The sequence below is a fragment of the Acipenser ruthenus genome, chromosome 31 (genome assembly GCF_902713425.1).
Source record: "Acipenser ruthenus chromosome 31, fAciRut3.2 maternal haplotype, whole genome shotgun sequence".
Taxonomy (NCBI): Eukaryota; Metazoa; Chordata; class Actinopteri; order Acipenseriformes; family Acipenseridae; genus Acipenser; species Acipenser ruthenus.
The window spans coordinates 11858548-11874698 of record NC_081219.1 but is presented as its reverse complement, the minus strand read 5'-3'; the positions used below and the strand labels follow the sequence as shown (position 1 = coordinate 11874698).

General features: G+C 37.9%; 1 protein-coding gene across 7 annotated transcripts in view; it reads left to right on the top strand.

The window, feature by feature from the left end:
• LOC131702889 (disabled homolog 2-interacting protein-like) overlaps positions 1–16151 on the top strand; it is a 237203-nt gene that overhangs the window by 183080 nt on the left and 37972 nt on the right. For all 7 annotated transcript variants that reach the window (XM_059005245.1, XM_059005244.1, XM_059005247.1 and 4 more), the window contains one exon: positions 15696–15849. In XM_059005245.1, coding sequence (XP_058861228.1) covers positions 15696–15849 — 154 coding nt within the window. The remainder of the gene's footprint in view (positions 1–15695; positions 15850–16151) is intronic.

Below are 16151 nucleotides of genomic sequence, written 5' to 3'. Positions count from 1 at the left end.
AAATAAACCACTTTCTGTCAGTTTATTATTTAACAAACAGCTGCTAGAAATGGGAAACATGAAAAGCATATTGTGCTGTTTTTGACTGAAAGAATAGAAGCAATTTTATTTTAAAGAAAATGACTTCATGCAATGTGAGGACTGATACCAGACTTGGCATCTTCCTAGGTCTGCACACAGTTGAACACTGCATTCATTTTCATATAGACTGTATTCTGCTTCTGTTACAACTCCCCCCCCCCCACACCCCCCATTCACAGCAGGTTAGAAAATGCGGCAGAAGTTCACAGGAAAACAGAAAACGTTAGAAGTTCGGGACAAACCGAATCAGGGATTGAAATTAATGTCAGCTGATTGACAGCATTAAAAGCTGTCAACGTGAACTACATTGTGGTGATCAAGTTTTTCAGAATAACTTGTCAGAGTCTTTTTTGTTACATTTCTAAAAGCTGCTATAAGCGTGTTACCGGTTAACACAGGTCACCAACATTTTGGATTTTTTTTCTTGCGTAGCATGGATACTTCCTCCTTTGTTTTGTTCCGCCCTCGCTAATTATTTCCAGCCCTGCAGATAAATGAGCGGCTGGAGGGGCTAGGAAGGGATGTAGACAGAACTTTCCAGACATGGCCCTGATTCCACTCCAGAGAGGGGTCCTGCCAGTGGGTATGGTACAGCACTTCCCTTGCAGGTCCTTCACATTGAAAATAACATGTCTTTGGTCCAGACTAAATCAGACTTTGACAACTCGCTAATCGCACTTCACAAAACTGTATTTAATAGTGTTTTCTTTTTTTTTTTGCAAGTATCTTATTTCTTCTACTCATAAAAAGAAAACGCTTTGTTAAGTGTGATTAGCAGGTTGTCAAAGGTTTTATTTGGTCTCAGCCTTATTGTGGTTTTATTCCAGAAGATGAGGTTGTCAAAATAACTCTGTCTTCTCTGTAGTAAATAATAAACCACTCTTTGCAACACACCCATTGTTTGTCAAGCTTTCTGCCTTTTAACAATGAAGTCCCTCTCAATAAGGAAGCTTGGCTTTCAGCCCAGAAAATAAAATTCAGCAGTTTTAGTGTATTAGCTGTTAAATGGCACTCAGAAATAAAATAAAGAATACCTTAAAAGAGAAGCTATTTTAGCCACACTGTCCACATTTCTGCACATATTGTATAACCTTGTATAACCAGTACTAACAGACATGTAAAAATCATAGCATTCTCTAGGGAAATCAGGTTGTTATATCCTGTTGATTGACCATGTGGTAAAACTTCTGTTTTGGTTGAGATCCGACAAAGGTCAAACGATATCCTTATGAGGGAGGGTTAAAATTGCTGCCTTGCAAAAACAAAATATGTACGAGGTAAAACAAAGCGGTGCGGTCTTTGATCACAATCTTAGTGAACGTGCTCATTGGTGTGGCTGTCTATTAAGATCTGGGATGTGATTTGTGTCAGTTTGAAAAGCTCTGGAAGGAGACCTCTTGTTTTTAGAAGCAACCAAGGAGTGAGGCCACTCTCAGGGAGTCTATATGACCAGTAATGTCAACCAGATCCAGAGGGAGAACTAGCCTAAATCCTGTCAGCATGGGCAAATTAAAACAAACTATAATGCATGAAACAATACAAGACATGAAAAGCATAAACATTGCAAAACTGTAGAGCAGGCAGGGTATTGTTTCCACACTTGGTGCTACTTTTAAAAAGAATGTCAACGTTTCTCCTCTAGCAATCCCTTTTCCTCCCCAGTTCTTTTGTTTTTGATGTTGGGAGTTTGACAGTGCTAGAAATATTTAGTCAAGTTTCTTTCAGCGGTGTATCTAAAATAAAGGATTAAATGGAGCATTGAAAAGGGAGAAGAGAGAGCTGGAAAAAACTATTAAAATGTAAATACAGAACACAGAATCAATTATCACAATCCCAATGGTTTATCCACGTGCTGCCATTCTCTCCTATCCCTGAACCAATATTTATTGCCCAGGTAGGGATTCGATTGTCAGTAATAAAAAGTAGGACCATGGTTTCTTCTAGTCATAACGTTTTTCATAGAATTGTAGAATAATGTAGTAATATCAGTATTACTACATACACTGTACAGTATCTAGCATTTAGTGTTTATAGTTATGGGTGATTTAAAAAAAAAATACTGTATTAAATCCCAGGGATATAAAGCATACTGTTATATAATTTAATGTCACATAATACATAATGCCACTTTGTTTCAATAAAATTATCTCAGCTCCTAACAAGTTGCAGAGTTCAAGTTACTTATAAAATGCTGTAGCTACAGTACCATAATTGAGAGCTCAGTTGAAATAAAAACCATGGGTGTCTCCAGGACCAGGGTTGGGAAGCCCTGTACAAGACCCTGAAAAAGATGACTATATTGGTTCTATTAGGGCCCGCACTGTCCGCACACTCTCGCTCTTTCTGCTCTGTACCTCTGTTTGTAAACTGCATTGGGAGCCTGGGATCAGAGGTTAAACATCCTGTTCCTGTTCCAGCTTCTTACTAGAGCCAGGCTGTGACAGAGCTGCCATGGTGAAATTCAGTTGGTCTGAAGGCTAGAGATGATTAATTCTGTCCGCTTATCCTTAGATTGCTTATGTGTCTCTGTCTGTGACTCGCACAGCGCTGATTCCACAGGGCAATGCAATATCCCTTTCAAAGCGTTTCTTACAACCCCAGACATTTCCCATGATGCACCTTTGACAGGATAGCTTTAATGAACAATATAGATTGGCACATTATAAAGTGAAAGTAGAACCTGCCAATCCTGGCTAATGGCACTTCCATTGTTTGCAGTCGCTCTCTATGTGTGCACATTCATTAAGACAATGCAATACATCTGATGTTAGGCAAACCAGCATTGAGCAAATGCGTGGTTTGAGAAATAAAAAAGCCCTCAGATAATTGAAGTTTTTGGTTTCCAATATAAATGGCATGTCAGGTATTTACTTTGCTGATAATACATAATGACATCTCCTGCAAATTTCCGAAAATGATTCAACCAATACATTTTCCTAATTTAATTCTCGCTATTGTTGTATGCTTGGGTAATTCCTTCATCATTTCTTTGTTTGAATGAGGTATTTAAAGAGAGACTGAGGTTTAACATTAGCTTTGTGTGAGAGCCTGTCCATCGATGTTTCTGCTTTTTAAAAGAACATTTGATTATGTGAAAAATTGTCATTGTCCTGTGGGGCTTCTTTTAAAATAAGCTTTTCAAGGTTGAATAGTAATGGTTTACACTGGACTTTTGGAATTATATCATATACATTACTCAGTTCCTATCCCCATTAAAATTTGATCACAGTACTTCAACAATGAGGTCATTCAGTGTTTAAAAATATATTTTTCCTTTCACAAGGCAGTAGTAAACCTCTATCTTCCAAAATAATAATAAAAAAAGAATAATAATAATAATAAGCAGCCATAGAAATTATTTCCAGTAATCGAATTTCTCCACTATTCTCGTACATGTAAAATGCCACTTCCCCAATTCAGTGCATCTACTGATATGTTATAATGTTGAAACATGTCAAGAAAAAATAATATAGCCCCTTTTAATATGTCTTTATGTCTTATTGGGGCAGTTTAATTGTGTACATATATATATATGTAGTAAAAATAGGAGAAAATAGGAGGCTCTTTTTTACACAGAGAATTGTGGGGGTCTGGAACTAACTCCCCAGTAATGTTGTTGAAGCTGACACCCTGGGATCCTTCAAGAAGTTGCTTGATGAGATTCTGGGATCAATAAGCTACTAACAACCAAACGAGCAAGATGGGCTGAATGGCCTCCTCTCGTTTGTAAACTTTTTTATGTTCTTATGTGTTCTAAAATGTTCAACCTACCCCCACACCCCCAACCCTCATTAAAATCCATGGAAAATGAGTCTGTTGAATGACTGTGTCAGTATTGAAAACAAAGTTATTTGTAGCTGGCAGATCACTGCCGTTCACCATCGGATTTAACGGAACTGTACATGTAACAAGTCACAGAGCTGACTGCTGGTATATAACGGTTTGGTTAGGAACATTTCCGTCAGTGTCTGGCAACCTGAGCTGTCTCTAAAGAATCCTGCTGGTGTGAATTAACACTGCACTGTACGTGAATATAATATTTTAAAAAAATGTTGCCTGCTTTGTCACGCCATCTGTTTTTAAATGTAAGTGACTTAATGGATTTGCTATTTAGTTTTTCTTACCTCTTTGTACATTAGTCAACTCCCATTAACTAGTACCAGAGTCCTGGAATCCTCTCTCGTCTAATTCTTCAAGGATCTCCTATGTGTTTTGTTTTCTTTATGCTCTTGACAGCCACCACAAACTCCAAAGTGACAAGCCCACTGGCAGGAGAAATGTATTTTTTGGAAAATATTTACCAAGATAAAACAGCTGAGCGTCGCCTCTGCTTTGAAGTTGAACTTTGCTTGTGTTTAGTCAGAATTACAGCTGGAAGGACCGAGGCACAAGGGAGAGAAGTGACATTTCTCCCAGCATGACTGTAAGGTGACTCAGCCGGGATCACCATGCCTCGACCCCCTTACTTGCATTTACACGCTTTCCAAAAGACATCATCGGGATAGTCATACCCACCTGATGTTGGATGAAAGTCTCCCTGGAAAATAGACAGTAAGATAGCTGGTGTTTGCTAAAACCCTATTCTCCAATCCGTGATCACTTCATTTAGTCTCCATCTTTTGTCTACTATTTTGTAAGCATTTTCCATCTGTTTCCCATTCTTCCAGGACAGAATACAGGTTTTCACAACCCATCTTGGGTCAAGCACATTAATTGGTTGCGATTGTGACCGTGCTGCTGCATAAGGCATATATATATATCACTTATTGGATACAGCATGTGTTTTTAAGCAGCCGTTAGCTTGGCTTCTTTAAAAAGCTTCTTTTTTTTATAATATTGTAAGAAGGAAAGAATTCTGACAAATCTTATTAAGGGGTTCTATTGAAGGGAGGCAAAACGCATAGCATATTGTACTTTACTAGAAGAGATTTGTCTCTGTATTCTGTTCCGCAGTAACTGATGTTAGAAAGTAGTTTCGTTAGTCCTGCTGTGTGAGGAGAATCACTTTAATTGACAGCTGGCAGATGCACATACAGCTTGAAGGAAAGAACGTCTTGGAAAACTTAAATATCTTTACTTTGGGGGGGGGGCAACTGTTGTGAGCTTCTCAATTCCTCTGAGATTCATTAAATTAAACTTGATGTTTAGCACAGAACTTTGCTGGGTTTTGCGAGCCCATCTGCTCTTTTTGATGCGTACAAGCAGATTGCTGCAAAGTTAAACCCTTTCTAATTGCTTTATATATGTTTTTTTAATCTTGCAGTATTTGTAATTCCCTATAGTTGGCACTCTTGGTTTTAAACTTTTTAATAGACATACATAGCAGCTGAATAACCACTGCAACCATCTGCAGAGGCACTACACCATGTTATGGATCGTGTGAAAGCCAACGGTACTCTAAGTGCCATCAGCAAAGCTAATGTATAAAGGAAGATGACGCACTGCGGATCTGTATTTGCAAATAAAATAATTGCAAGTTACATGCAAAACACCTTTGGTCAAAATACAGCTTATTGGCATCCAGACTGCAGTTTGTTTCCATCTGGCAGGGTACTATCCTGCAAATAAAGATGATTGCATAGAAACTCAGTTAAATGCTCACCACCACGCCTTGCCTCCAAACGAAAGCATGGCTGCATTTTCAGTTCTTTAGTATTGTGGTTTTGATCCTATATTGTTATATAATCTGGATTCAGACGAAGAACCATACATGTGCATTCTCAGGATGTTTTTTTTTTTTTTTTAATATATATATTTTCAGTGCGTCTGGTTTTGCAGAACTGGTGTTTTTTTTTCTCCTTTCACAAAAGTCTGATTTATTTAAAGATTGTAGGAAATAATTTCCCACTTGAAGCCAGAACAATCTGAGCACCAACAGATACGATCTTCTGTGACCCAGCAGACAGGTTCATAATGTCTACCTGATTAGAATGTTATCTCTTTAGCAATAAAATCCAAAAACAAGGTTATTTCCTTAGGCAATGACTGCACTGGGGCAGCTCAGCATCCCATTCAGAAGCAAGGGCACTACATACACCCTACAAGGTCATTATCTATTGATAATGCTGGGGATTGTATCACAGTTGTTTGTGTTGCTTATTGATCTCTGAAACATATTCAAACTACAGCATTTTCAATGCTATGTTTTAACAGAGTCTATAATTAACTGTTTACGATGGATGCAGTTTTGTTACGAGGGAGTGTGATCAGACTATTCCAAGGATAAGATGGTTGCTACCCGGTCCTGTATTCAAAAGTCAGGATTGACTTTTAGAAAGATTCTGGATTCTTGTCATGATGGCATGATATTTTGGTAAAAGAAAAAAAAAAACATTTCAAGCTGATTAAAATGAATATAATCTAGATAAATATTGAATCTTTTTTTTTTTTTTATTAGGTTGGGGTATTTTAGAATTATAAATGTGCCAATGAAATTACATAAATCAATTTTGTTGATACAGTACGGTCACTCGGTGATACTCAACATGCATTCTTTAATCAAGAAATTTGCAGGAAACTGTACTACAGAAGTACATTATCGTTCAATGCATCCTTGTGCTTTCCCCTGGAGAATAAAGAGACACTATTATTGCATGGGTATTGTATGAAATTATATCACATCTGTATCATACATCAGTATGGCCTGAAACACAGAAATTGCAGCAGCACCTCGACTCTCCAAATCCTCTTCCATTCCATGCACTGTAAGAAGAAGCACTAACCAGCCTGCAGCGACTCCAGGCATCCGAAATAGATTCTGTCGACTGGGGTCAGCGTCAAATACAGCGGCTCCCGACTATAGCAGGCACAATTTAACAATATAATAAATGGACTGTGGCTGGGATTGTTGATATCCTGCATGTTTTATAACAATTGGAAATTGCCCTTCGGAGGACGAGAGAGAGAGAGAGAGAGAGAGAGAGAGAGAGAGAGAGAGAGAGAGAGAGAATACAGTAGATGTTTTGTTGGACAATACAAGATATGGAATCAATGATCTGCACTGGTGTACGGTAGCTCTAATTAAAAACTGATGTTCTACATCAGGGACCCCATTGTCTAGCGTGCAAATGAAAGAGCCTGTAATTGAAGGTAACATCAAGCCGCTCGTTCAGTCGATCAGGTCAATATATATTAATTTACCCCAGTTTGATTATCTGTAGTCTTATATAGTAAAGTGTACTTTCCAGTTGGTAGAAGTGTGTAAAAAAAAACAAAAAACGATCGTAGTCATACAAATACTGTATACTGCCATCTTGGTGCAGTATACTGTATTTTTATAGTCTATTAATAATGCATATCTGAATTGAATATTCTAACAAAGGACCCCAATGCAATTCATTAGCATACTGTTTCTCAAAACTATTTACAACAAATTGCCACCAGCGCAGTCTTTGTCTGAATATAAAACTATTTACATGTCTTATTCGCAGAATAAATGGCTTTTACACTACTCACAAGCTCTTACATTAAAAGTCTAATTTGTTTATTGCTGGTTTAGTAGCTGAATGGGGTGCATTTTTGCTATCTGAATAAAAAACATGCTAATGACGATTTGGGCTAGATTGGCAGAGCTGTTTACTCCATTGTGTCCTTTTTAAAACACATTAGGGGATGCCATCTAAAAGGATTGACATATAAAATAATGCTCTTGTCCTGTTTAATAATTTTCATTATTACTAACTCTTTTGTTGAATGCATATCTGTAACAAGATGATGACTTGTTATTGAATTGAGCCCTTTTTTTATTGACACGCAGTCATTTGCAGAACAGTCAGGAAAGCAATATATACTACACCAACAGGCGTATTACCCATTTCAATATCTTATCAAATCTGAAAAAGTTAGCATTGATTTGGTGTCCATGATACAGTAGATCAATCCTAGAGTGGATTCAGCACTTTCGTCTATAATTATATTAGCAAATAGAGCTTGCACTGGACTAATCATATTTTCATTAAAACCTTACTGGAAAACACACGCAAGTAGAGCAGGAAGAGAGGGAAGAAATGCCTTGATGTTTTCATAGTGTATGACATCAACAGCGGTTTTAGCTGATGCCAAGACAGAAATATAAAATAGTGTTCTCGTATATCTATTTAGAATGCTGCAGTAGACATGCAGCACTGTATTTTTAGCAATGTGATACGAGGGCCAAAAATGGACATTTAAGCAGTCATCACAACTAAGTGGGTGGTCCTTATCTTTAATTCTAGACTGTTCAGAATCTCTGAGCCAATCAGAGCGCACGTTTCACCTTCTGTATCCCACGACACATCACGCAGAAACCCTATTCATGACATCAACCGCACCACTTCAGTTTTTACCTTGCTGTATTCTCCATATCAGCATAGTTGACTCGCTTTAAAAAAGCAAACCTGAGACACCTCTCGGAATTCCATTCAACTGCAAAGTCTGTTCAAAATGGTGCTATCACAACCTGCCGCCACGTACATCAGCCACTTAACGTTATTCTCCTCACTAACCTTTTTCCTCTTTTCAATGAAATAATAAAGGCTGGTAACTTGTATATTAATAATACATCAGTATATAACAGATTTATAGCACTGTGAGCATCTGTGTATGGGTTATATTGACAATTGTACAGCTTAAACAGACTTTGGCTTTCACCTTTGGTTCAGTCATTTCTACTTGTGTAATATATTGTAGGCCTTCAGGGAATCCACTACAAGGCATGCAGTGTGGTTTCTGTAGCTCGCTGGGTGTATTTGTGTACATGCTTGCTTATATTTATTTCTGTTATTTTCTAAATGTATGATCTGCTGCTGCACGAGATTCAATGTATAGAGTAAACGGCAGCACATCCACTGACAATAGTTGTCTGTCGCATTTCAGATCACTCAGCCATTACAAAGTGTAACCACCATGATAAGAAACACATCCTTTTGTTGTTGGACAGTCTGCATCAATTTGGATTCTTCTGCCGCTGAGCACACTTAAAACGATTGGTTGCAATACACCTGGGATTTTCAACCAAATGTCAAGTTGGCTCACTCTCATATTGCTACTGAAAGACAGCAAAAAATGGTCTGGCCACTTCTAATCATGTGTTCGAATCATGTGTTCTGACAACAAGAACTCAAGGGAGACGTTCTAATCACACAGTTCAGTAAAAATACACTTTGTTTCCTGTGAATGTCAGTTTGGGTTTACCTGTTTTCAGCTAGCAAAGGAATAGTTGTACTACTAAAATTTAAAATGCTAGTTGTTCGAATGATCAAAAAATGCTCATGGACAAGTATATCATTCCTCTATTTTTTCTAGAGCTATTAAAGTGTGATGTTGATAAACTTAAAACCAACCAAAAAAAAAAAAAACTAAAAAAAACTTTAAACGTTGTCATATGACATTTGCCGACTCAGGGTCACAAACACAATTATACAAATTGTTTTAATCCTAACTTGTTACTTCTTATCTCCTATATTATATTTTAGTAGTATTTGCACTTACTGTAAACTACACTGGATTTAAATATTGTTTTTGCACTGTAACCTTGTATTGCCCTGGATAAAGCCGTCTGCCAAATAAACTAAATAATAGTAATAATAACTTAAAAAATCCTGAAGCACACCTCATTCCCAGCAGGTTTCAGGCTTTATGCTGCATCTAGCTTGTCCTTATACAGCTTGGGCTCATCATACTTCACTGCCTCATTGCCATCACTCCCTGCAGACAGTGCCCTTGTCTTCAGAAACTAGTTTGCTTAATTAACAGCCCACGCAGTCACAGTGGTTCAGAGCCCCTCCCAGGATGTGTGTCTCTGTACGTACAGTAGATGCTCCTACCTTGATAAAAAGATGAGTTTTTTCCGAGCGGCTGAGAGAAGCGAGGTCAGGATGAGGCAGAGAGATCTGTGCAGTCGGCTCCACTCTACTCAAACCTGAGGTTTATGGATTGTGATGATAAGTCCAGTTTAATTAGATGTGCCAAGGTGAGGGCACTGCTGGTGGTACAGTAAATTGCATTTCCAGCTCTCTCCCATCAGCGTCTGTCCCTCAGACACACGTAACATGGCTGTGAGGACTGAAATGAGTTGAAGAAGGTTCTGGAATTTGTCTTGCCTTAAAGGGTCCAAAAAAAAAAAAAACATTTATTTTTATTTTCCTTAGTTCCCAGGACTTTTATATTTACTGTATATTGCAATATTTCGAATGCAATTCTATAGAAAAATTTAGACATGTCCCTGTAAAATGTTACTTATGTAACAAAACAAGCAAAACCGTTTTGGCTCCCAACAGGTTTCACGAGATACATCCTGTAACACTGCTGTTGAAGCCAGCTTGGTAGAATGTAAACAAAAAATCAACCTGCTTTTTGGAAAAATCTAAACTATGAAACAGTGCAGTAACTAGAAAGAACTCAGCAGATCAGATACATTTTATTTATTAAGGGAGTATGTTTCTGACATCTTCCAACCACCTGATTTATATGAATTTCCAACGTGTTTAAATTTACATCACATCACATTGTAATTTATCACTCGGACAATAGCACATTTTTGTTGCATTTGTAGCTAGAATTTTAACCTTTTTTTAAAAAAAGGCTTTTGTCTGAAACGTCATGAAATAACAGATAATGGATAATTATTTTATTGTTTACTCCCTCTGGCCTGCCAAGCTGTTGTGTCCATAAATGTGAATTGAGCATATTTAGGACGCTGAGCAAACCACTTGAGCAGCAAATGCGAGTTTAAAGTGCTTGGCTGCATCCAGGTCACCCAGCCTGTGGCATCGTTGTAGAAGGATTGCTGTTTGTTGTGATTTACAGTACACAGAACTACAAGCGAAACTTTCCCTGGCTTCAGGTATACCTTGCAGCTGGTCCACTCCGAAAGAGAAAATAAAACCTGTGTTATAAATGACTCGCCTGTTCTTCAAGGTTTAGTACATATTTAATTAATTTTAATTATACAACATAAACACGTAGCCGACGATAAAAGTAAACATGACTTAGCAGGTCACATCACAGCCGGTGGTGAAATGCTTTCTCCTCCCTCCAAATCCAGCTGTAATCAGTACAAATTAGCCACATCTCATTCCTGCCTACACAGTAAGTGGAGGGGGAGACAGAAAAGTTGTATGTTCACAACTAATGAGCCGTTTGCTGATGAACTTTCAACCCTCTGACCAAGACTTGGAATCTGTGGTTCAGTTCTTTTGAAGAGGCAGACGAGCACAAGATTTGGAAGCTTGTAAAGTAGGATAAGTGACCTACTGTATCAGTTTTTTTTATACCTTTTAATAGCAACAGTTAAATACGTAAACAAAATACACCAGTACTGGAATTCGAAATCAATGTAGATGTAAAATCTTGAATAAATTATATTTATAACAGAGCTACAGAGCTACAGTACCACGGATTAACAATATGAGAGAATTTGCCTGTAAAATGTTGCAGCTCTGCAGTGTGGGTGTGGTACTTTTAAATTCAACAAGCCTGGCGTTTGATATTGATGCATACACTTCAAAGTACTGCCTTCCGGCTATAAAACAAGTTGTTCGGCTTCTTTTTTTTTGTTTGTTTTTTGACAGTAAACTGTAAACAGCTGTCTGTGAGCATAGTGCATTTTCATTTTGATAAACCAGTAACATGACTATGTAAAAAGTGGCTTGTTGTTTATTTAGCTTACTTTTCTGCTGTTTTTCGTTCCTGGTTTTATTCCATATCCTGGTATTATTGGTTTCCCAGCACCCTGGCACAGGCCTTCGAATTTGACAGAGCAGCTCTGAAAACTACTGCAAAACACAGGTGTGCAAGGCACTCGAATGAAACTGATCAATATTTAATAATGAAGACTTTAAGAAAGACTTTTAGTCTTCACAGTATTAGCTAGTACTACTGTACTTTGATACTTACAAATTCAACCAATTTCACTGTTTTTATACTACACACAGCAATGCTTACTTTGTTAATCTGTTGTTTAAGCTTTATGTTGAATTGACAGACATCTGGTTTTACAGTGCATGGTGTAAGATGGTGTGTGAAAATGTTAATTTGTGATGGTGATACTTTAAGATTGGGCTTGTGATACTTCAGTCACAAGAATATATGAGGGCAAAATAGTTATCGTGGCACTCTATTAAAATATATATATATATATATATATATATATATATATATATATATATATATATATATATATATAAAGATATTTCTCACTGTGAGTCTGTCTTCTGAAAGAGCAAGCTTATTTTTTGACCATGCTGTTTGTAAACTAGCTACAGCAGTTCTTTGTTTTAGGGTTAATGAATACCAGGCAAGGGAACCAAGAACTGGGGAGGGAGATTAGGTCAACATCCAAGCAAGGTAATAAAAGAGAAAGAGAGAGAAAGAAAGAAAGAAAGAAAGAAAGAAAGAAAGAAAGAAAAATGGATTAGGCTTAGGAAGAATTTCATGTTCTCCAGACATTTCCTGAGGGAGGCAGCTTTCACATGTACAGTATATTACTTTTCAAAGAAGACCTGAAGATGTGTTTTTAGTGCAGAATTTACTTATCTTGCGAGGTCCCCAATATGCACATCAATGTGAGATTTAGAGCCTTGACTTCTTATACTGTACCTCACAAACGCCTTGCTCAGCCTGTTTGGAAGTGTTTACACAATTGGTATTTGATTGTAACGGCATTTGTTCAATCTTGCCTGCTCTCTTCTTTTCTTATTGCAAAGTGATGCTTGAAAATGAAGGAGGGTGTAGAAATGCATTGTACATTGTAGTCGTTTTCAACTCATCAGCCACACTTGGGTTTAGTTAAATGGCTGCTTCCACTGCCTAGGCAATTGATTATGCTTGTTAGGGTAATTCCTGAGTTGACCTTTTACACTTGTAGGTTTAACCAGTTAAAAAAAAAAAAACTGTTCACAACATAAAAGCCTGTGCAATTTCTGTCAGCTCTCAAACAGCAGGTAAACCTAATGCTTTCCAATGCAGTTGCGCGTTTCTCTCAATAGGCTTGAATATTGAACCTATTTCTAGTTGCTCTTAGTTCTGCAATCCTGTTTTTATGACAGGGTTGTTATTTTCACCTAAAAAATTAAACCTAACCTAATATCTGCATCCTCAATTTATTTGAAGTGTAAGCCAGGTGTTAACATTTCTGTGCACTCATCTGCCTAGATAACAACTGGACAGAAATATAGTGTCTATATAGCGTGGCTTATTAATTTACTCTACACACCACATACTTTGACAGGGTAGGCAAATGATTGTACAGAACTGTTTAAAACAATCTATACATATGCTACAGTTTAGAACATTTTCACAAGAGACTTTTCAATAAGACTGAAAGATCAAAATGGTTATCAAGAATGGCAAGGGTGTTTTTTTTCTCGTTTTGTCTTCCTGTTGGATTTTAATTGTAACATTTACAAAGTGTAAGTATTGCAGAAGGAGTAGTTTTTAATTCCTTTAATTATTTTTTTTGTGATGCAGTAGCAGCAGCAGGGATGAGACTGGTTCGTTGCATTTTCTGAATATGTTGCACACATGCAGTACTGGGGATGTACAGAAAAGGGAGACAGTTTAAATTCTTCTGGAGGGATATTATTGAATTATTTAGATTTGGTTAGGTTAGGGTTTTTTTGATTTTTTTTTTTTTTACTCAAAACTGACAGTAACATTCTAAGCTTGTATTTGCCAGTGGGAAAAGTCGAGCTAAATCCAGCATCCGATTTGAGACAATTCACAATATATTTAATTAGAGTTTGGATATTGATGTTATTGTTTCCCATGCCGTAAATCCATTATTGATCATAGGTCTGTAAATGAATTTAAAACAGAGGTACGACTGACAAACTAAGAAAGTAGGAAAATGAGTGCTGCAGTAGGTATTGGATTGTGAACGGCTAGAGAGTATGGAGCAACCGCTGTGCTTGGGTTGTCACTTAGTTCCAAATATACCGTGTTTTTCTGTTGAAAACTTTGAATATTTATACGTGTAGCAGCCTGCAGGGAGTCTGGGACTAGATCAGATTAAAAAAAAAAATTAAAAAAGTTGGCTGCATAGAAAAAAGAACATTTTTGAATATTTAAAAAATCAATCCAACTCATTTTATTGTGTAGAAAAGGCATTATGGGGAAGGGGAAGAAAAAGCCTTCCAGCATAGTTTTATTTGTTCAGTTAAATAGATAGACTGCTGAGTTAAAAGTTTAGGCTGACTCTTTCATCAAAATAAATATTGCTTCAGCTGTTTGATCTTGAGAGTATGACAAATGCAAACTAAATGGGAAAGAGAATTGTCACTTCCATCAACTGCAGACTGTCCCTCACCCGGGATTCTCTACAGAATTTGTTTGCTTGCAAATGAGAAAATACAGTCTGACAATACTGCAATTGAAAATGCATTTTCATAGACTTGCATAGGGACAGCCTTAAGACTTCATGCCATTTTCAGTTAAAAACTGTAAAGCCCTAAAAATAAAATACCATACAGTACCTGATTTACATACATATTGCTTCTTTTAAAAATGCTATTATGTAATGTAGGTATTGTATTGTACTCTGTAAAATCAATAATAAAAAAACAGTGGGAGGCCATCTAAAAATAACAGAATTGGTTTATAATGTTTATTAAAATGATGCTTGCATACAGGCAGGCCTTGCAGGTGCCCGGCCAGCCACAGGGGTCGCTGGTGTGCGGTGAGCCAAGGATTCCCCAGCCGACCTAAACCCTCCCCACCCGTGCAGTGCTTGGCCAATGGTGTGCTGCTCCCTGGGAACTCCCAGCCATGGTCAGCAGTGGCATAGCCTGGATTCGAACTGCTGATCTCCAAGCTATGGGGTGCATCCTGCACTCCATGCAGAGTGCCTTTACTGGATGCGCCACTCGGGAGCCCCTACAGCCAAGTTTACATTAAGCGACTTTACATTACCAACCTGCATCCTAGCTGCAATAGCTTCTGAAAATCAACCCACCTGTTCTGCACTAGTTATATAGTATCAAAGCCACACTTCCATCTGCACCATGAAACCAGGCTGTAAAACTTATTCTAATACCAAACTAGGGGCTGACGCCAGTTACATATGTTCCAGTTTGCAGCTGGACATTACACATAAGTCTAAGATCACCTTTATATATTGCATTTTTATATAGTTGTTATTTATAAATGAATTCACAACATCCAGTATTTCCCTGACTCTATAATGCTGTATATTTACGGGCTTCATGTTCTGCCAACATGATTTTTGTTTTGTTGGGAGGATCCTAACTTGGGCTGACAACTGAGTCCCAATCGAAATAGATTTGATCTCGGCCTTCTGCTGACGGAAACGTACAGGTCTGATTTTTCAAATCCCTTTCAAATCAGTCCCAGTGGCAGATGGGAACTTGGCATTACAATACCAGACTCATACAGTGTATGAAACACTGTGCAGGTGTGATGAGGGATGAGGGGTTCATTACAATACCAGACTCATACAGTGTATGAAACACTGTACAGGTGTGATGAGGGATGAGGGGTTCATTACAATACCAGACTCATACAGTGTATGAAACACTGTACAGGTGTGACGAGGGATGAGGGGTTCATTATTTCATCGGGACTGGAAGGAGCACTCGTTCCATTATTTACAATCTGTTTTTTTGTTTTGCTTTGTTCAGATCACATCTAATGCCGAGGCTGAAGGAATCGCGGTCCCACGAGTCTTTGCTCAGCCCCAGCAGTGCTGTAGAAGCCCTGGATCTCAGTATGGAGGAGGAGGTTGTAATCAAACCTGTGCACAGCAGTATTCTGGGACAGGACTACTGCTTTGAGGTAAGCCAGTGTGAATCTGTCTTTGAAAATGTTGTTTTGAGGAAGGCCATGGCTAATGAGGTTCATTTCTCTTGGAGGGACTGGACACAAGCCTTTCAGTCCAAAACCTCCTTTTACAGTTCCAGTAAGTCTGTATCCTTTCGAATGCGGTCCTAAATGACAACAGGTTAAAACATATACAATGATGCAGTAATCTGAGGGAGGTATAACGCTGCTCTGCAGTTTAGCAGTGACACAGGTTAAAACATACTTTCAGCATAAGAAAAGGAGGGACAGTGAAATAGTTTCCTTTTAATTAACCA